This window comes from Gigantopelta aegis, chromosome 3 (assembly GCF_016097555.1).
Source record: "Gigantopelta aegis isolate Gae_Host chromosome 3, Gae_host_genome, whole genome shotgun sequence".
NCBI lineage: Eukaryota > Metazoa > Mollusca > Gastropoda > Neomphalida > Peltospiridae > Gigantopelta > Gigantopelta aegis.
The window spans coordinates 70,749,701-70,773,533 of NC_054701.1; the positions used below are offsets into that span (position 1 = coordinate 70,749,701).

The 23,833-nt window shown below is 38.9% G+C and overlaps 1 protein-coding gene across 1 annotated transcript in view; it reads left to right on the forward strand.

Annotated features, from left to right (window-relative positions):
- LOC121368819 overlaps positions 1–21,232 on the forward strand; it is a 33,718-nt gene extending 12,486 nt beyond the window's left edge. Inside the window, exons 2-5 of the mRNA XM_041493565.1 lie at positions 534–905; positions 1,218–1,463; positions 11,347–12,114; positions 20,083–21,232. Of these exons, the coding sequence (XP_041349499.1) occupies positions 534–905; positions 1,218–1,463; positions 11,347–12,114; positions 20,083–21,162 (2,466 nt within the window). The 3' untranslated portion in view covers positions 21,163–21,232. The remainder of the gene's footprint in view (positions 1–533; positions 906–1,217; positions 1,464–11,346; positions 12,115–20,082) is intronic.
- Positions 21,233–23,833: the final 2,601 nt, after the last annotated feature.

Consider the following 23,833-nt stretch of genomic DNA (forward strand, 5'->3'; position numbering starts at 1 on the left):
GCACCAGCTGATCCCCAAACCCTAAAATCGCACGTAGTATTTCAGAACTAAACAGTCTCCAGTTCAAATCGAGTGCATATCTGAGCTCAATGTGTTGATACAGGCTCCAATACAGATCGAGTGCATCTCTGACATCAATGTGTTGATACAGGCTCCAATCCAGATCGAGTGCATCTCTGACCTCAATGTGTTGATACAGGCTCCAATCAATATCTAATCCATCTCTGAGCTCAATGTGTTGATACAAGCTCCAATCCAGATCGAGTGCATATCTGAGCTTAATGTGTTGATACAGGCTCCAATACAGATCGAGTGCATCTCTGACCTCAATGTGTTGATACAGGCTCCAATCCAGATCGAGTGCATCTTTGAGCTTAATGTTTTGGTACAGGTTCCAATTCAGATATAATCCATCTCTGAGCTCAATGTGGATACAGGCTCCAATCAATATCTAGTCCATCTCTGAGCGCAATGTGTTGATACAGGCTCCAATCAATATCTAGTCCATCTCTGAGCTCAATGTGTTGATACAGGCTCCAATCGATATCGAGTGCATCTCTGAGCTCAATGTGTTGATACAGGCTCCAATCGATATCGAGTCCATCTCTGAGCTCAATGCGTTGATACAGGCTCCAATCAATAACGAGTGCATCTCTGAGCTCAATGTGTTTATACAGGCTCCAATCCAGATCGAGTGCATCTCTGACCTCAATGTTTTGATACAGGCTCTAATCCAGATCGAGTGCATCTCTGACCTCAGTGTGTTGATACAGGCTCCAATCCAGATCGAGTGCATCTCTGACCTCAATGTTTTGATACAGGCTCCAATCCAGATCGAGTGCATCTCTGACATCAATGTGTTGATACAGGCTCCAATCCAGATCGAGTGCATCTCTGACCTCAATGTGTTGATACAGGCTCCAATCAATATCTAGTCCATCTCTGAGCTCAATGTGTTGATACAGGCTCCAATCAATATATAGTCCATCTCTGAGCTCAATGTGTTGATACAGGCTCCAATCAATATCTAGTCCATCTCTGAGCTCAATGTGTTGATACAGGCTCCAATCAATATCGAGTTTATCTTTGAGCTCAATGTGTTGATACAGACTCCAATCCATATCGAGTGCATCTTTTAGCTCAGTGTATTGATACAGGCTCCAATCAATATCGAGTGCATCTCTGAGCTCAATGTGTTGATACAAGCTCCAATCCAGATCGAGTGCATTTCTGACCTCAATGTGTTGATACAGGCTCCAATCCAGATCGAGTGCATCTCTGACCTCAATGTGTTGATACAGGCTCCAATCCAGATCGAGTGCATCTCTGAGCTTAATGTGTTGATACAGGCTCCAATCCAGATCCAGTGCATCTCTAAGCTCAATGTGTTGATACAGGCTCCAATACAAATCGAGTGCATTTCTGAGCTTAATGTTTTGGTACAGGCTCCAATCCAGAAGCGCGTAAACCAGTCTAGCAAATGTTTGTCTAGTTGGTCTGACCGAACTGGTATTGTCATTAGTGATTAGTGATACCAGGTACAGTTGTGCTTGCTAGGTGCCACGAAAAGTCGAAAGTCGATAATTAGGTCATATTGTTACATCCATATTGTTAGGTCCAAATGATATCATTGAGACATGTGGCTTTAAGTTTTAGAAACCATACATTAAAAGTACAATCGTCTTTGGGAAATAGGTAGACGAATTGACAAACCCTTTTCTTTGTCTTACAATATATATTACAATGCTTAAACATCTGTGTTAAAAACAAAACAACAACATAAAATAAACCAGGCTGTGTAAGTTCGGCTCAGGATTGCTAATTGAAAGAAACAACAAGATAACTCCATTAATTCAATCTCGTAAGTGCCATGTAATATGCGATTTTTTTGCTGATACACTTAATATAAGGTAGCAGACGTTTTACGCATACGTATGGCCGATACACCAGTTTGTGTCAACTTTGACCTCAAAAGGAAATGGAAATGTTTTATTTAACGACGCACTCATTTTATTTACGGTTATATGGCGTCGGACATGGTTATGGACCACACATATATTGACGGAGAAAACTCGCTGTCGCCATATGGACTACTCTTTTCGATTAACAGCAAGGGATATTTTATATGCACCATCCCATAGACAGGACAGCACATACCACGGTCTTTGATGTACCAGTCGTGGTGCACTGGCTGGAGCGAAAAATAGCCCAATGGGCCCTTGACCTCAAAAGGAAGGTACATTATTCGAGAAAAATGACGATAGTATGTGTTAATCTACTCACTAGTAGAACACACAAACAATGTACAATTTTAAAAGCGTGTAACAGAAGCTGTAATATTATCATGTCCATTATCGTATCTCCGTACAAGACTGATCCGAAAAGAAGTTAAGATGTAGATTCGTGAGGATATCCAACCATGACTTACTGTCTGATGTTTTGTCTACCGAGGAGAGCTGGTCTTTACACGATATATGGTCCAACTCCTTCTGTAGGAGGACTGCCACTTTTATAACGTGTGCCAATACTGGGACCAAACAACGTTTTTCCCTCATTGAAAAATGGGGTCCATCTGGACCACATAATACCAAAGCAATGTGATGCCATATTTCAGTCATAAAGATTGGTATAATAGTGTATAGATAAATGCGACACCGAGAGAAAATCCATTTGCATGAGCGTGTTGTTGGCACAACGATTCACAAGTTGATACACGTGTTCCCTCATCAAATTGCATGTAGTAAATATAGATGTAATTAACGGAGAAGCAATAAACAGTAAGTCAATGTGTTAAATAGAGAATAATAAATCAGTGCCGTTAGATAGCATTTATCTCACAACGAGTTGTTTTAAAATGTGTCTAACGAGCTAACGCGAGTTTGATACGTTTTTAAACAACGAGTGTCCTCAAAAAACCAGGTTTTAAGCAAATTTTAATTTTAGTTTTTTGACTAAACGTTATTTACAACCCTTTTCACATGTAGCTAACTTAAGCGTCACAGACATATGATTGTCAGGTTAACTATACGTCACAAAGTAATCGATTTCCATTGTGTTGTTTTTCATTGGATATATGGCATTGGTGACCTGGTCATCACCTAGGAGTAGCCAGTGGTATGTCTTGAAATTGTTAACACACGTACGTGTGTTAACAGGGTATGTGTAATCCTAAATAACACATGGTGTTCTCACCAACGGGTGTGTAAGACAGAACATTATGAAACCAACCAAAACAATTCGTTCTTCATATATTTTTTGTGATATCGTTAATTGAAAACAAATTCCATGTCTTTAACCATTGTAAAGTCCTAAAACTACCCCGGTTTCATACAACACATATACAATATTCTTGAATCAAATATTCCATTATTTTCCTGTTAATAGTAACACATTATAACAAATGAACCTATATTTAAGAATACAGTACTTACAAATGTTTTGTGTGCATTTGTATTACCACACGTCAACGTGAGAAGAATTTAAAAATCTTAAACTGTTTGTTTTTTTGGTTAACTACGTGTACATAACATGTTTTACACATTTTACGGACGTTTCGCGTAGAGAAATCTTAAACTCTTTAATGTCGTAGGGTTACTTAGGTTACTTAGTTAAAATGGCCTAAACGTCTGGTTTAGAATATTTATATTTGTACATCCATTGTAGTGTTTGGTTGTGCTACTCTCTTGAAGGAGCAATGTACATGCTTATTAGTTACATTTATATAATTCTCCAATGCTACTGATCAGTGACCTCGGGTGAAACAAAGATCTGTTCTGTTCTGTCCTAGTGTCAGCTTTTGACAGCGAGCAAGAATTTGATACTCGGGGTTTTGTAACTACATTTATCTTTTAGAAATACATCCCATTCAGTCGCCAGGATGTTTGGTCATTCAAACCATTTCAGTTAATTACGAGTGTAAGAATTTGTGAATGAATATGGACACGGGAGTACATTTGAGACGAATTTAACATTTCATGCAAGAAACTAAGTTTTATAAACAAAAATGCCTGGCAGTGTTGTAAGACGACAAAGTACTTTTACGATTGCACATTTATGCTTTGTGACTGTGTATAGGTTGTGTATATAAACTAAAGTGGCGCAGTGAGAAATAAGAATGATAACCAAGTCTGTTGATCAAGGGATGTTACAAAATATAGGCAACTGAAATACACGGAATCGTAGGACTGTACGTTTCATAGACAGCTCCTTTTGTGTCCCAGTGGTAAAGCTCTCGCCTGATGCGAAGTCTGTCTAGGATCGATTCCCGTCGGTGGATCACTTGAGCTATTTCTCGTTCCAGCCAGTGCACCATGACGGATATATCCAAGGCCGTGGTATGTGCTATGTGCTATTCTGTCTGTAGTAATTTAGCTAATTTCCTTTCTAAGACTATGTGAAAATTACCAAATATTTGACATCCAATAGCTGTTTATTAATAAATCGATATGCTCTAGGGTGTCGTTAAACAACATAAACTATAAACGTTTATATTGTTACGTCCAAGACACATTATTTGGTTTAATCGGCATCTAACTAACATGTCAAGACAATAGTTTAAAAATAATATAAAATAACGTAATTTGAGAGAAAACATACTAAGCAATTATTTCCTTTAATGATATACGTGTATTTTATGATCACTATTAATACTGTTGCATATGACATTCCGAATGAGTTTTATTCGAAAATGTTAACATTATCGGCAGTGGGAACTGATTCGGGGTAAACGAATCTAAAGATCATATAGTCCGTTTACATCAAAGGGGAATCGATGAACTGACGTGTAACTATAAACAAAATGATGCTAAAGCTCATAAACAAAATGTAAAGTTTTAGAGCTTAAGTTTTTATACGCATTTTAGCATTTAACTTGTTATGAAGTTACAAGCCAATTCTTCGGTTTTCTGTTGATGCAAGCGTTCTATAGAGCTCTGTCGACTGATTTAATATATTATATACTGATATGTCTTCGTCAGTTTAGTTTATCTGACTTGTTTAAGTGCATCGGGAGATAACAAAACAGTTGTGTAACGTATTGGACTATGAATAGCTAGACTGATAACACAGGTTTATTGATATGTAACTCGATAAATTCACTTGTTAGAAACGTTACATTTAAAGGTACAGAACTTTCAAGACTCAAAGTAAGTGTAGTGTTTTATTTTATAGCCAATGCATGAGAGTTAATAGCCATAAAGCATTACGTTTACGTTGAACTTAAAATCCCGTTTTGGAATAATCAGACTGATTTAATTTATAATTAAAGATACTGACAGTTAGACAGACAGACAGACGGACAGAAAGCTAGCTAGCTGCCTAGATGGATAGATGTGTAGATAGATGTGTAGACAGCTAGGTAGACAAATAGATAGACAGTCGGTTATTAAACGTATAAACCAATAAAAAGCTAACTAGCTACTTAAATGGATAGATTGATAGATGGATAGATAGATGGATGGATGGATGGATGGATGGATAGACAGACAGACAGAGATACAGACAAGCAGATACACTATATATATATATATATATATATATATATATATATATATATATATATATATATATATATATACGTCCAGAGATATACATCAAACACACAAAAAAACAAAACAAACACAATATCTATCTGTCGATCTATCTATCTATCTATCTATCTATCTATCTATCTATCTGTCTGTCTGTCTGCCTATCTATCTATCTATACGTATATCCGTCTGTACGTTTTTTCTTCCATCCTGCCGTGCGTCCATCCATCCATCTATCCATCAATACATCAACACATCCACCTATATAGGTTGTTTTGTTTAAGAACACCACTAGGCTATTAGATATCAGACATTTAGTAATAACTATAAATACAAATAACGTATTTTTACTTGAAACTAGCAAGCTGGTTTGATCTTCGCTATCTAGACATTATTATGACTAAAAACGTGGGATGTAAGCTTTGTCTATATTTATACATCAAACTAGACATATCAAGTTACGTAATGTAAAACAGTCAACAACATACGATTACTTTACAATGATAAAAATAAACTGGAACATATACTTTAAAAATTACACAGAAAACGTTTTATACGTTATATCATTAAAAGCATCGTCATTTCCTTAAAAAAAAGCTATCAGGCACAAATACATGTTCTACCACGAACTCACGCGAGATCTCGCAAAAATAGACCTGTGGACAAGTTGGGGGAGCATAGACAATGCGAGGCCACGCAACAGGAATGTGAATATCTCCATGATTAATTATTCTATCAGTAGGGAAACCCGAACATTCTGTCGACATCCAACAAGACTTATTGGAGACATTTGTGAATTATTGCTAATCACGAAATAAAAAATATTTTGTTGTTAACGCCCGACAAACCATCGGTTCGGATTCGTACGCAATAAATATCTGATATGGGCTGAAATAATATCAATGTGTGCGCGCGTGTATGTATGCAGATAGTTATTGTATTTAACATAATTTAAATATTTATAAAGCATTATACAGATAAATACATTCAGGATTCTTGTCGGGATTTCTTTTCAACAAGTTATTTGAAATTTCTTTCGGTATTTGGAATAAAATTAAATGATACATATGAAAGTTGAGCTATGGTATATAAAACATTAGAATCAGGCCCGTAGGAACGATATCTTGAGTTGGGGGATGGGAGGGGGCATAATATGTAGTGGAGGGACACAGTCTAGTTGGTGGGGGGGGGGGGGGCAAAAGCCATATTTTAAACCGGGTTTTAAAAAGTGGGGCTATAGTCCCCCCCCCCCCCCCCCCCCCCCCCCCCACCTCCGACTTCTTGGATGCTACCGACCTGAGAATGGTCAGAAATGTAACTGTATTGCATATACAGCTATTTAAATTCGAAGCAAGATTATTTAACCTAAGAAAGATGTAAGTCTACATTTATGGAAAATTTTAAAATGTTTATTTACTACAGACATAAAACAATTTGTAGTGTATCTCAGATTATGCACTGCTTCATTGGTGAGAGACATATTTTATTAAGTATTTCACAGTGTTCACATAGAAAATGGTCTTTGAATGCTTAGGTGCGCAGATACACCGGACAGCACTGTATTTTGCAACAAAAGTTCGTGTACAGGGGCGTAGGCTGGAGGGGGGGTTCGGACCCACCCCCCCCCCCCCCCCCCCCCCCCCGCTGAAGCAAATGGTCCGCTTTTAGAACTAGAACATACAGGTTTATACATATGGAGTTTCTGGTGGTGCAAAAACAAAATAGAAAAAGGTCCACTTGGTTCATATTCGAACCCCCCCCCCCCCCCCCCCCCCCAGGTCCAGATCACGCTACGCCCCTGGTGTATTATTCTCGAGTGTAACCGGCGTCAGCTCATTGTTTGGCCAAGGGGACCCCCCCCCCCCCCGCGTCCCCCGTCTACGGCTCTGCGCCTTCGGCGCTCGCGTTTGATGAGTTCCGTTTAAATGAAATTTCGATTCCCCCCCCCCCCCCCCCCCCCCCCCCCTCCCCGCTAATCATGCTGGCTACGGGCCTGAAATTATATACACTATTCATAAGTTAGACCAAATTAGGATCGTATCGGGTTGCATGGGTCTACCACTCTGGAAAAGTTGCTGCACTTTATGTTAAGTATAATCATGTACATTATAAAGACGTGTGATACTTGCATACCATATCAATATATAGGACTTCGCGCTATGTTTGTAAATGTGTATCAAAGAGCTGATGGTATCGTTAACGATCTCGACCAATGTTCTCAGGTACAAAATACAAAATAGTAACCAAACACTATTGTACATACAGATATATACTTAACTCCAAAAGAAACGCGAATACGTAGATTGGAGGTTTTGAGTGCACTCATTGAAATACGTCCCAAAGTTCTTAAAATAATCGTTTCTATGAAAAACTTAAACAATTCGTAAAGATGAGATTTCATGTTATTGACATGTTAAAAATCGAGGTCGCATTGTCATTTGAAATGTCAAGGCCATGGCGCTTCTTCAATGGCGTCACATGCCACTCAAACATGTCCATTAATAGCGGGTGTGTCCGCCATTGCTGGCCATGACCGCCGCACACCTCCTACCCATGGAGAGGAAGAGGTTCCTGATGAAGGCCCTGGGCACGTTGTTGTAGGTGTCCACGACGACCTGGCGGAGCTGCTGCTGTGTCACCACGGGAGCAGGGCGTTGGTTCATCATGCGCTGAACCTCGTCCCACAAGTGCTCGATGGGGTTCAGATCCGGGCTTAAAGCTGGCCAGTCCATTGTGATGATGTTGTGCTGTGCCAGGAATGCCTGGGTGGCCCGTGCCGTGTGTGGCCTGGCGTTGTCGTGCTGGTAAACCATCTGACGGTGACCCGCGAAAAAAGGCACCACCACAGGCGTGAGCACTTCGTCGATGTAGCGCTGTGCTGTGACGCCCCTGCCGCGTCCTCGGCCGTTGTTGTCGAAGATGACAGGTTGTACACGACGTCCCCAGGATATGGCACCCCACAGCATGACGGAAGGCCCTCCCCCAACGGTCCCTCTCCATAACACACGCATCTGTGAAGCGCTCACCTCGACGCCTCCACACCCTCATACGACCGTCGGCCCTATCTAAGCAGTAGCGGCTTTCGTCGGAGAAGCCGATGTTCTGCCACTGTCGGTTCCGCCACTGTCGATGCAGAACAGCCCAGTTGTGTCGTGCAAGGCGGTGTCGCTGTGTGTGAGACGTTGTCCAATGTACGGTCGACGACAGTTCAGATGGATGGCGATCAGACGACGTCGTACCGTGGTGTAGGAAACAGGGCGGTTGTGGGTTCCCACTGTCTGCCGGGCTGTTGTGGTGGCTGGTACGAACCGATCACGCATGTGAGTTCGGACGATGTAACGGTCCTGGCGCTGTGTGACGTCACTCTGGGACGGCCGCTACGTGGACGGTCGACGACGTTGTTGTTCTGTAGAAATCGGTCTATGAGACGGTAGATTGTCGAGACATGGACACCGAAAGCACGTGCAACCTGCCTGGCATCCATTCCGGCCTCCAAATTCCCCAAAGCTCTATGTCTGGAATCAGCGTTAAGTCGTGGCATCGTTGTATCGCTACTCGTAAAATGAGTTGAACATTGCTGTCTGGCGTTTCTTTTATACCCAGGCCTGGTAGTGTTTCACGTGCAATTCGCATCTTTCATGATCCACCCGTTTTGCATTCCAGATCGATTTTGGTCGTCAATTTCAGCACGTGCGTGACGTCACACTGTACTCGTTTTTTTCATGCGTTATGTGGAATTGGATACGCTGACAAGATGGCTATTGGTCAACTTAATCGATTTGTACATAGTTTATTCAAATGTGGGTTTTTTAATATTTTAAAATTTTCGCGTTTCTTTTGGAGTTAAGTATATTTTTACTTCAAACTGATTTTCATGTAAAGAAGAAGATGTCATCTTCTAAATTCTTCAAAACAAACAACGCAAACAGCATGTCAACTTTTATTTCCGCGTTTACATGTGATGTCAAACTTTGAGCCGCGTTTACTCGGTTTCTGATGTCATGCTAAGTTGTAGGTTTTTGCCTGTGATGTCTCATACAATAATTATGTTTTAAAACTTCGTAAATATCAGATATTATTTCAAGTGAAGTTGTATGTATCTGATATAAATGATAGTGAAAATAAAATAAAAAAAAATAAAAAAAAAATAAAATAAGATAAATAAATAAGTAAATAAATAAATACATAAATAAATAAATAAATAAATAAATAAATAAATAATTTGTGGATAGACATGTAACATTGATTAGTAATTGTACGACCGTCTTTTTTTAATGAAACGATAAGAGGAAAATAGAGCTGTGATAAAGGTTTATGTGAGTTAGGGTGTTTGTTTGGGTTTTTTAGGGGGAAGGGGAGGCATATTTTATTAAATTTTAAATACTGATACATGTGGAGAATTAAACATCACTGGAAATCCGCGTGAGTATTTAACTATAATTCTAATTGTTAAAAGTAAAAAAAACACATTCCACTAAAGTTAATTTTATTGTATGAATCTTTTAATTTTGCGTTGTTAAAATACCCTTGACAGGCAGCTCCAGAGACTTCTTCTAAGTTAATCTTCCACTGCTTTTGGTCTTAAACCATTCCGATGTAAACTTTAGTAGACCGTTTTTCGCAGCCATTTTAACATCTTATATGAAATATGTACGTTAGTCGCTAAAGATTCACAGCTCCTACGAAGCTACTCACGACACTCATGACAACTGTCGATCATGCCCCAAATTTGTATTTAGCCTCGATACCGTTCAATTCGGCAAGGGACGGTACTCTTTGCGCACATGCGCAATGGGAATGTGAAAGAGGTCTGTTTAGACGGACTGCCAAAATAAACTGCGTCGGACTGTTTACAAAAAAAAACACCAAAAAAAAACCCCACATAAAATTTTGAACTGCGGCCAAACATTTTTAAGTCCAACTAAGCCCTTAAAAAGAAAGTACATGCCCTAGGAGAGGGTACGCAGCTTGACAGGAAGTTATGTCACCTTCTGGACTGTGTAAACTACTCATATATGCATATAGAGTAAACAAACGCAGTAATTTAAGGCAGGGCCCAGTTAATTTAATAAAGTATATTACCAAACATATTTCAATGTGCGTTAACAGAACGAAATGGGGTTTTAGTATTGTTTCCGCGTTTTACCACTGGGCTACGTCCCGCTCCTTGACATAAATAAATTACTTATGAGAAGCACATGAGCGTCATTTCAGATTCATAGTTAATTACCACACAGTTTCATATATTAACGGTTTTTGTCTTTCTTCCTATAAACATTTTTTTTTTTTGCATTTACCATAGTTTGACACCCAGTACACGATGTATTGTTTTGTGCCGGGGTGTCGTTAAACATTCATTCATTCATTCATTCATTCATATAATGCCTTAAATATTGATGTAAAACTGTTCCGTTTGCTGTCAGTCTTTCGCAATATTCACTGTATACACAGAAAACGCTAATTCCAATGTTTTATATACACGAAATGGTCACAATTAATGGTACTTAATTAATTTCCAGGTGTATATTTTGTATGGTGTTTGATGTTCCAGTCGTGAAGCAGTGGTTTGGACGGGAAAATAACCGAGATGACTAAGTGAGAAACAAAGAAACGGTAATCTAACCCTTACCGGTTTGTTTGTTTGTTTTGGGGGTATTTTTAATGAATAGTCCGCGAGCAGAGCGCACGAGCTTTCATCAGTACAATTCTTTTGGTTGGCTCAGTCGGTATGCCCTGCAACGTATAACTGTTTACATAAAAAGTAAGTATATAATTTTTGTATTATATATTTTATGTTTGTTTCTTCTTCGTTTTTCAGCGCCGTCCGTCATTTCCCCAAGGTGGTCTGGACTGGCACATCAGACGGAAGACCAGCATACCCCGCTCTGTTCGACATGCGCCAGCCACTATGTCGGATCTTGCCAATGAGGACGACGATTGCAACGAATGCGAGAATAAAGGATGTTGCTGCGGAGAGCAAAACAACATTTCCGGTGTCACCGTGACGCTGACCGACGACAATCAGAATGCTCCTAACAACACGCCGGCCTCGACGACGGCCGCGTCGACGAAAAACCTATGCACGTGCAAGAGAACTCTAAAAAAAGCCAGGAAGCCTCCAAAGACAACAATATTCATCAACGTCGGCGGTCAGGTATTCGAAACGTACAAGACCACTCTAAAGAAGATGAGGAACTCCGTTCTGGCGGACGAGATGAAACTGAAGCACTTCTGGCGACCGGAAGTCGGGGACTACTTTTTCGACCGCGATCCTCAGGGATTCGCGTGCATCCTGAACTACTACCGCACTGGGGAGCTGCACATACCGACGAACATGTGCGGCCCGTCGCTACAGAACGAGCTGACGTTCTGGGGGATTGACGAGCTGGACATAGAGCGGTGCTGCTGGACGCAGTACAACACGTGGAAGACGCAGAGCAGGTCCCTGCAGAAGCTGGAGTACGACCGGAAGTCGTCGACGATCCAGGACACGATGTACAACAAGGCGTCGGCCTCCTGCTGGACGAGGTATCGCTGGAATATCTGGAGGTTCCTGCAAGACCCAACGTCATCGCTGGGAGCAAAGGTAGTATTAGTTTACTTCGTGTGTGTGTGTGTGTGTGTGTGTGTGCGCGCGCGTGTGTATAAATGAATATAATATATATATATATATATATATATATATATATATATATATATATATATATATATAATATCTATATCTATATCTATACACACACACATATATATATATATATATATATATATATATATATATATATATATATATATATATATATATATATATATATATATATATATTACCCATATGGGCTCAAATATACGGGGTAATATTTTTTCGATCTCTGCACAGTGTGCAGATTGCTTCTACAGTCACTGATTGGCTGGCTTTAAAAAGACAAGATTTGATTGGCAATTACATACTGCCGGGACTACTTTTTGTTCATTCATGATTCCATTCATCGGTCAAACTATTACTACGAACTTCAAATATTTTTTTACGATACCAACATTTACGGAATTAAAAATCAAAATATATGTACAAATGTTTAAAAAAAAAAATATTTTATTATTTTGACTGGGTTTTTGTGGAACTATTCTTTGGTGGATACTGTTGGGTGTGCACCGGTAACGGCGCGTATGAATATATTCTTATGGCTGGTAGAGCTTGTCAGTTGTTACAGCAGCGAGAACGTAAATATACTTTTAAAATCGTTAAAGATTGACAATGGGTAATAAAGAGAATAACCAACTCACTACGAGGAATTACGGATTATCTGTCCCTCGTGAATTAATGCTGTAAAACCGTAATTCCTCGTAGCTCGTTAGTTATTCTCTAAATATAAATAAATAGAGGTTATTACCAGAGTGTTTTTCGGCATCGTCAATATCATATATTAGGAATAAAAATTGTATTATTTGTATTCCTAATATATGATATTGACGATACCGAAATACACGAGGGTAATAATCTCTTTATCATATAAGCTCAAGCTTAATACAACGTGTTTTTGTAAACTGTACACGCAACTTTAATTCCAGTCCGCCATTACTAGATATTCAAATGACGTAAGAATGTGTGGCGCGGTGTATTTTTGAATGGCAATGACGTCAAACTCGAATGACGTCATTTTGGATGTCCTTACATCAAAATAAAGTTATGTGTAACGTTTTTTGTTTTCTGAACGCTGGACAGCTTTCAGTGTCAAATTGCCATTGAAATGTTTTTATTTGATGACTATGAATGCATACGTCAATCATGGAGTGTCACCCAACTACGTTTGCTTAAATGTCAATAAACCTAGTGCCGAGACCTCGACCAATTTACATCGAATTTGCAAAGTTATCAAATTCTTAAAGTATGTGATCTGAAAAATATCACATACTTTGATTGCACTTAAAATGTAAGATATTATATGATTGATATATATATATATATATATATATATATATATATATATATATATATATATATATATGTATGTATGTATGTGTGTGTGTGTGTGTGTGTGTGTGTGTGTGTGTGTGTGTATGTTATTTCATTTATATATACAATGTGTGTATATATATATATATATATATATATATATATATATATATACAGTCGAACCTGTCTATGGCGGCCACTCGTGGGACATGACAAAAGTGGCCGCCATAGAGAGGTGGCCGCCGTATGCAGGTCATATATAAGTCCGAATTTTTAAAAACAATTACACGTATGTTGCAATAGAACTATTAGGGAGGCATATACATGTGCAAAAACGTAATTAAAAACAAGACAAAAAATTATCATCTATATGAAATTTTATTCATTGAAAAAGAGAATATTTAACAAACAGAATAATGGAGCACTCTACTGCGCTTGCGATTGCCGACATTTCTTTATAACTTGCACTAAAAAAACAATTGTGGACGCGATAGCAGGTTCATTTACGCTTTTTTATGACAAAAGTGTGGCCGCTGGCCGCGTTGAGCAGGTGGTTGCCATATAGAGGTAAAATATATTGTAAAATTCATTGGGAGGACCTCAGGGTGGCCGCCATGGACAGGTGGCCGCCATGGACAGGTGGCCGCCATATGGAGGTGGCCGCGAAGGCAGGTTTGACTGTATATATATATATATGTCTGCGTCGTTGGTAATTCGGTTCTACTAACCAGCGGTAGGTGTTGTCTAAGCAACACAATTTACTTCGGTTCTCTCTGTAATTGCCTGTAATAGAATACACAGTTTTCTCTGTGGCATCTGGACATAAGTGCATTTATCAAGAATCGTGTTATCGCGCGCGCCTACCAGCGATAGTTAACTTAAGGCTCATTCACATAGAGGCATCTTCGCAAGCCAAGGCACCATTCCGTATAGCTATGCAGTAGTTATGTGAAATGGTACCTTGGCTTGCGAAGATGCACTGGATTTGATAGTGCGTCTACATTGGATGCATGCGTGTAATCCGGCTCTCGTGCTTTCATTGGAAATGTGTTTTTTAATATTTGTTTCCGGCCTCGGTAGTGTCGTGGATAAGCCATCGGACATAAGGCTAGTAGGTACTGGGTTAGCAGCCTTGTACCGGCAATGGGTACGTATATATATATATATATATATATATATATATATATATATATACACACACACACCGACTTCTCTTTTCTAAATTTAATTTTTGTAGCCGCACCGCACACGCCACGCCGATCCAGTCGCAAATGAGCCAATTGTGTTGAGGGTTAATCTTGTTTGTGAGTGATACTTAAAACGATTTTAGTTCCTAGGGTTCATAATTGATCTTTGTATAAAAATGATTATTTATCACGATCTCATCACATTAATTCACCAGGACTGTCAGATTGTAAATATAGAAATGATGTAGAGGCGGGGGTGTTTATTAAGTATCATAACGGGGTAGGATGGGGTGGGTTTAAGTTTGGAAACGTTGTGTCCAGTCTATTTGTATGAAAATGTAATGAAACAATATGTTTTAATAGTCGTCACATTTTAATTGCAGTGATTGTAGCGTATAATCACTTTCTATTTCACACAATTGAGACTGGAACTTATTTTGCATTATACTTACCTAAAACTCAGTGACTTTTAATATATTTTTTAAAGTTTAAAATATCGTTTATTAAAACATTTAATAGATGGAAACTACAGATATTGATACAATTAATTTTGATAACTTCGGGGTGGGAGGATGCTTTTCGCTCTCACTAATGACTAAACTTTAAACCCATATTCTGGCCAGGCAGCACAGATAGTCAAGCGCGCAACTACGAAAGCGTGCTTGTACTTGTATTTTAAAAAGTCTGGTATACTCGCACCTCCACGCACTTAAACACATGTATACACACAGTCATAAACACATCAACACCACACAGTACGTCTAGGTTAAAGCACACACACACACACACACACACACACACAAAGAGCAGACATAGTTTCTGCTTCGCTTGCATTCCAGTTGACAATCACAATATGTATTTACATTAACGATCAGTGTTTTACTTGTAGCATACTATAACGTCTGGGAAATTAATATACTATTAGAATTCCACTGGTATGAATGTAGCAGAATGCACTATGGAAGTAACACAACACGCCGTCAGAACATTATTTTAAAACTCTCTCTGCGAAGGAACATTTTTGTTAATGGAGTGCATTATATAGAAAATAAAATACAAATAAAATTGTCTGTACGGGCAACCCCCGAGACATACAAAAAAGAAACCTTTGTCAGTTTGATTTCGTGCTTTTATTTAATTAAGATTTAGGTACACTGGCCAGGCGTGTATGCAGGGAATTTTGTAGGTGAGGGGGACTACACTGTGGCGAGTGAAGCTATTAGGGGTTCGAGTCATTCTCCCCTGGAAAATATATTTTTAAAAAGAAAATCCGCTTTAAGCAGGAGGAGGGTCATTCCCTGACACACACACACACACACACACACACACACACACACACACACACACACACACACTCCACCCCCGCATACACGCTGGCCTTAGAAGACATCTGAGCCCGTACTTATAAAACTTTTAAGAGTCCAGACTCAATCTCTAATGACGTCCCATGCATACAATTTGTATGGCGTTGTCATGACATTACTGTCTCAGACTCTATTAGAGTTTTAAACGTTTTATAAGCACCAGGTCTATTCGAGACGCATGTAACCCTTACAGGAATAGAGAATAACAGGTCAAAAACGTAGTTTATAGGCTTTATCCCATGAAGGTAAGAATGGAAACAGTCGATAGCCTACATAGCCTGATATTATTTTATCTTGTAACTCGACAAAAAGAGAGGAAAAGTCTTCTTTATTCCCGACCTGCAACATTCGTTGCTTCATTCTTGCAAGATATAATAAATAAATAAATACATAAATACATAAATACATAAATAAACAAATAAACATGTAACATTTAGTATGATTATAATCACACAAAACTTTACTTCTATATATATACATATACTGTATTAAAATTTAAGAATTTATTCACTTGAAAATCCAACCAGAACAAGATTACTGGTAGCCACTGCTAGTCTAGTCTGTGTGCATCAAAAAGGAACAGATGAATTGACATTTAACACTGCAATGAACACTGATAAAACTCAGTGCTTCACGCATACCAGTTTGTGGTATGTGCTGTCCTGTCTGTGCTTATAAAGAATTCCTTGCTGCTGATTAAAGAATTATGACTACATGCATGAATTAGGTAATATTTGACACCCAGTAGCCGATGATTAATACATTCATGTGCTCTATTGGTGTTGTTAACGAACTTTAACTTTCATTTAAATAACCCATTGGTTAGTTGGTTTGAAACTACTACCAATATTACTATTACAACTACTGCAACTGCTACTGCTACAATAACAACAACGACTAATGCTACAACTACTGCTGCTGCTGCTGCTGCTGCTGCTGCTGCTGCTGCTGCTGTTGTTGATGATGATGATGATGATGCTACTATGCTACTGCTACTGCTACTACTATACAACTATCAAGGCAAACTGGCGTCCGTATGACAAAATGTTCACATCAGTAAAATCTAAATAATAATGTTTAGCTGTTTGTTCATTCAACAGTTTGTATTGACAGATTTATATATAACGTTTATATACATGTAGCTATTCCCTGTGCGAGCCAGTAAGCGATCGGTCGAGTTTTTAATGGCTGTACTGGAAACAATATCTGGGTTAACGATAAAAGATCAATCTTCTAGGTCAAATGTCTTCTGTTTCATTGTTTCAGCTACTACAATTTCCGTTTATTTTCACCATCTCTGATATCAGGTCTCACCGACTTGTGTCAGGCTCGTAAAAATATTACACGAAGAAGGTGCACGCGCATGTGTGAGTGTGTGCATGCTAAAGTTTGTTTTGTTTAACGACAACACTGGAGCACATTGATTAATTAATCATCGGCTACTGGATATCAAACATTTGGTAATTCTGACACGTAGTAATCAAAGAAAACCCGCTACATTATTTCTAATGTAGCAAGAAGGGAAGGGAAGGGAACTATTTTAACGTGCCCACACCCTTACGGTTCAGGCACGCCAACCATGGATTCAGGTACTGGCATAGCCAGTCCGCGATTCCATGGCCGGTTGCAGCAAGATATCTATTATATGCACTTTCCCACAGACAGGAAAACACATACCACGGCCTTTGTCCAGTTGTGGTGCACTTGATGGAACGAGAAAAAACCCAGTCAGTTGAGTGAATCCACTGAGGTGATTCAATCCTGCGACGAAAACACCCCAAGCAAGAGCTGTGTGTGAGCGTGCGTGAGTGCGCTCAGCGCGTGCATGTATTTGCGGGCGAGCGCGCGCGCGTGTATGTGTGTGTGTGCGCGCGCGCGCGCGCGTATGTAGTGAGGAACAAGTCAAATGTACACGGCTTCAAACGTGGTTTACTGGCACATAGAAAAAAAATAGAAAGAAGTGTTTTGGATAGCATTTTATTTGTGTTTTAAAAGTTATTTGTATTTATGTTTATAACAGGATTTTGTTTTTGTGATTCCCAAGTCAAGACAGGACAAAGCTTCACCCTTGCCCTCTTAAGTGCTTGTGTGTTTGGGTATATGAGTAATACTAGCCAAATTCTCCATGTTTGTGCTTACATCTAACCCAGCTATATCTAACCCAGCTTTAAGGGGCGGGACGTAGCCCAGTCGGTCTGGGATCGATCCCCGTCGGTGGGCCCATTGGGCTATTTCTCGCTCCAGCCAGTGCATCACGACTGGTATACCAAAGGCTGTGATATGTGTTATCCTGTCTGTGGGATGGTGCATATAAAAGATCCCTTGCTGCTATTCCAAAATAGTAGTCCATGAAGTGGCGACAGCGAGTTTCCTCTCTCAATATCTGTGTGGTCCTTAACCATATGTCCGACGACATATAACCATAAATAAAATATGTTGAGTGCGTCGTTAATTAAAATATTTCCTTCCTTCTAACCCAGCTTTGTGCATGCACTCCTGGGCACACAGCTCAGTTGTCTATAGACTTTCTGTTGTAAAGCCATATCAAAAAAAAAAAAAAAAAAAAAAACATTATAGGACACTATCCTAAAATAATTGTTCAGTTTTAATAATTCGAAATCCATTAATGCAATTGCAAGCAAATTCAGTAAACCATAGACACACATTTCCAGTATCACTAAATACTATATTGAAATACTGATTCATACAACTTTATTTCATGGTTATTATTAACAATTATTATGAATCTTGTCTGTATATGGTTTACGAAGAAAACCAGCTAACGTTAACGAACTATTTGACTGGTCACCGATGTGGTAATTCGGTTTGACATGAAGCGCATAACCCAGTCTAGCGAACGTTGTTCTACTCGGTCTGCTTAACTTCAGCCCTGCTATGACCGTGACTTTGTAACATATTCCTCACGTCCTATGGTTTGATGACATGAGAGTTACGCAATAAGGTTTCACGTTTCATTTGGAGGACAATGATTAATGGTTGCTAGTGATTGTTAGCGGTTAGTGAGTGAGAGGTCAGTGACGTGGCCGTACACGTCCCCGTGAACCGAGCCGTTCAAACTCAGTCTCGGTTGGATCCGGGACTCTAGCCCCCCCCCCCCCCCCCCAATAATTCCGAATAAAAAATAGTATCGATAGTAAATCTTAAGGCAGAGATGAATTTTATTTGTAGGATACAGGGAATGCCATTTAATGACATCTAAACGAACTCCAGATCACTCCCAGTTAGCCCCCCCCCCCCCCCCCCGCATCTCAGTCAGAATAGTTGTCACCCTAATTCTAGGTCGAGTATTTCTAGAGATGCAAGTTCTAGGTCTAGCATATCTAGAAAGGCACGTTCTAGGTATAGCATATCTAGAAATGCAAGTCTCGGGTCTAGAATATCTAGGAATGTAACTCCTAGGTCTAGCTTATCTAGGAATGCAAGTCCGAAGTCTAGCATATCTAGGAATGCAAGTCTCGGGTCTAGAATATCTAGGAATGTAACTCCTAGGTCTAGCTTATCTAGGAATGCATGTGCTAGGTCTAGCATGTCTAGAAATGCAAGTCCGAAGTCTAGCATATCTAGGAATGCAAGTCCTGGGACTAGTAGTCATTGAGATTGCAGGTCTAACTACTGTGATTCAAAATCCTCACTCAGTGCTTATAAAGCATTTAAGTCTAGACTTAATATTCTATGAGAGTCTGATACTTTAACGTCATGGCAACGCATACATGTATGCGTGTAACGTTTTTATAGATTTCACTCTAGACTACAGGTTTATAAGCATGGCCCTGGTCGACCTTTCATCGACAAGTGATAAGCACAATTGTTGTAATTGCATGTCTAGTGGATCTGTTCCATCTGTTTTGTCTCTACATGTATGGTTTAAATAATATTTTATTTTTGTGGTGGTTAAGACAAAACTAAAAACAAAACAAAGCAAAACAAAACAAAAATTGCCTTCAGCCCCTCTGGTATAACAAATTCAAGAATATTCCTACTGATATATAATAGTTTTAATTTTGTATTTATATTGTGTTTTTTTATTCTCCTAGGTTTATGCGTGGATTTCCATCATCTTTGTACTGGTGTCCATATTTTCCTTCTGTGCCGAAACACATCCACATTTTCAAGTGCAGCCGAGCGAAATCAAGGAGGAATGGCATGGGTTGTACCAGTTCCTAAACATGAAGGTCATAGAGTGGAACCCTGGCGGAATTCACAACACCACCGGAACGGCAAATGGAAGTTTTTCAGACAACGATCAACAATTCACGGACGTGGAGGAGAAAAACCGGACGAAGGACGACATGTACCTTGCCCATCCGAGCCTGGTGCTGATGGACCTGACATGCCTGGCTTACTTTACCTTAGAGTACTTCACCCGCTTCTTCTGCTCGCCGAGCAAAATAAAATTCCTGAGGGCCTTGCAGAACATCATCGACTTCATCGCCATCGCGCCCGACTACATCAACATCGCCTTGCTCTTCATCCAGCCAAGCAACGGAAAAGGGATGGTGATCATGGAGTTCATGTTTATTCTGAGGATGCTCAGACTGTGCAGGATATTCCGCCTTATCCGCCACGTGCCTGGTCTGTGGATCTTACTGTACACGCTAAAGGCCAGTTTCAACGAGCTGATGCTCATGTTCGTCTTCCTGTTGATCGGGATGGTCGTGTTCGCCTCGCTTATGCATTTCGCCGAAGGCGAGAACGGCTTCGACAACATTCCCATAGGATTCTGGTGGAGCGTGGTTACCATGACGACCGTCGGATACGGCGACATGTACCCGCAGACGGCCTTCGGTTACATCATAGGGTCTCTGTGCGCAATCGCGGGCCTGCTGATGATTGCCTTCACGGTGCCTATTATCGTTAGTAATTTCGTTCTCTATTACACCCACGTCCAGTACGGATTAGCTAGGAGGGACCGCGATCCAGATACGGGGAAAGAAGACGAAGAGGAACAGAGAAAAATGGAAAATTCGGACGGAAACATCAGCCCAGTGGGGCTTTCGTCAAAGATCCACCCAGACTGCACTGCGATAGAACTGGGGGAAAATATCAGTTTGACTGCTTCCGCAGGAAGTGCGAATGTGAGCGAATGTAACTTCAGGACGTTGTCTGTAAAGTGATAAATGTTCACCTGTGATCTGTTTATGGTGATCTGTTTATGGTGGTCTGTTTATTTACAAAACAGAAATAATTATGATAAACCGTGTACTACCCTCTGTCCCGGGGAAATTCTTTCTGGGAGCTTTGTGAATGGTCCCAGAATAGGCGTGCTTGAACCACTAGTGGATGCAAAGTGTTAAATCGTTGGTATTGTATATATATATATATATATATATATATATATATATATATATATATATATATATATATATATATATATACACACACACACACAGGTGCACAAGAAAAAGAGTTTTAAATGCTGACTTCCTATTTAAATCCATTTTATATTGATAATTTGTGGTTTCTGTATATATTGTGACGTTTTAAGTGATTATCCTTGAGAGTTTTATAAAATGTTAAAATTTGTTTGATCCAAAGTGCCTGTCTTCCGAGCTAAATGTAGGTTTTCGTTTTCATTTTTGTTTATGTGTTTTCACTACAGTTACACAATAGGTCACTGAAATGAATTACACCACCGAGAAAGGCCACAAAGTATTCTTTTCTGTAAGTTCAATTTTACAGATTACCTATAACAAGCATTTAAATATTTGTCTTCTTTTTTCTGTCTTAAAATATACAATTTTTTAAAGCTACATCAAATGTATATTCACAACTGTAACAATCTTATGTTTTATCTTTAACAATATTTCGGTAAATGAAACTGTAACATCATAATGTAGTAGTTACAACATCGTTACTTTTAATTGTAACAATGTTACATTTTACTTGCAACAATGTTAAACTTTAGTTGCAATAACGTTATAACTTAGCTGCAACGATGTAATCTATAGTTGTAGCATTGTCAGATTTTAGCTGTAGCAATGTTAGATTTTAGCTTTAACAACATTACTTGTAACAGTTTTGTGCTTAAATCGGTAACAATGTTGCCTTTACCTGTTACAATGTTACATTTTAGTTGCAACAACATTGCACTTTAGTTTTAACATTGTTATGCCTTATTTGCAATGGTGTCACCATCAAGTTTAACAATGTTACATTTTACGTTACACGTTAGTTGTAACGGCGTTATGCATCACATCCTACCTACACTTTATCTGTAACAACGCCATGTATTATTAGTAACAGTGTTACCGTTAGCTGTAACAATGTAACACTTTATCTGTCACAAGTTTAAGCATTAGTTGTAACGGCGTCATGCCTTATCTGTAACAATGTTACTTTTTAGATGTAAGATAGGTACATTTTAGCTGTTCGAGCGCTGCATTTTAGGTGTTACAGAGCTGAATTTTAACTGTAACAATGTTAAATGTCAGCTATATCAACGTGACATATGGCTGTATCAATTGTACTCTCTTTTTTGTAACAACGTTACACTTTAACAATAACAGTGTTACATTTTATACCAACTACGTTCCATTTTAGGTTGAGGTTTTCATATTCATACAACGAATAATGTTACCATGTCATGCGTCCTAAACTATATCGCCTGCATTTTTGAACATCAACAAAGTTGTATGTTCGTGTAACTGAAGGAGTAAGCTTTACTACACCTCTTCACAAGGAAATGTAAACCTTGGCCATTTCACACATAATTATGTGGGAGAGAGAGGTTGTTTTCTTTTATTACCCATCAACCACAATATAATTAGAGTATTTTACAGTCATTTGTAAGGAAGGGATGGATGGAGGAAAGGCGAGTAGGAGAGAGAGAGAGAGAGAGAGAGAGAGAGAGAGAGAGAGAGAGAGAGAGAGAGAGAGAGAGAGAGAGAGAGAGAGAGATTGATTGATTTCAGGCATAACTGAAAACTAAAATAGCCCACAGCCCAGTGGTATAACCTTAATTATATTTAGCCGCTACAGGAACACATGTATCTATAACTATGTTGTGTTTAAAAACATTTATTCAAGTTTGTCATTCGGTTTACACTATTGGATTTCTGTTTGTTTTGCAGAGCTTTTCTTATGAGTTTTTATGTTCATTATATTAATGGATGTATTTTAATAATTTGATCTGTTTTAGTTTTATCCATACCTGTTACGAACATTTGCCTATTTCCAATAATGTTGGCTTAACACTGTTCCAGAAATGGCCCCCATCATCCATAATATATTCTCATTTCTGATTATTATTTGCATTAAAATAGCCAGACACCACAACGATACGTTTGGTGTCACACATGCACACAGACACACGCATGCACACGCAAGTCATGATGATGATGATGATGATCGTCATCATCAGCATCACATATTATCATTAACATCCCCGGTGTGATCATTTTTTGTTACAAACTTTTGTACAGTTTGTCAATCCAGATAACATCAGTTCACATTATTATTTTTAATAATTAATTTTAACAAACTCCTTCGTAACATCATGTTTTATTTATTCTTTCGTGGATTTAAAAAAAATATATATATTTCTGTTTGCGGGAATTTTGTTGTTTCACCTGATGTAAAAAAAATGGATTTACGAGATTTTTTACTAATATACTAACACATGTAAAAAGACCCACAGTCCTGACATTTAACATTTGACTTACTGACAAAAGTGATTAGTTCACTTAACGAATAAATAACATCATTTCATGCCCCGATAATAACACTGTTTGGTATTTCATTCCATTACCGTCTGGTGTTTACATTCCAAGAAAAACACACAAAATC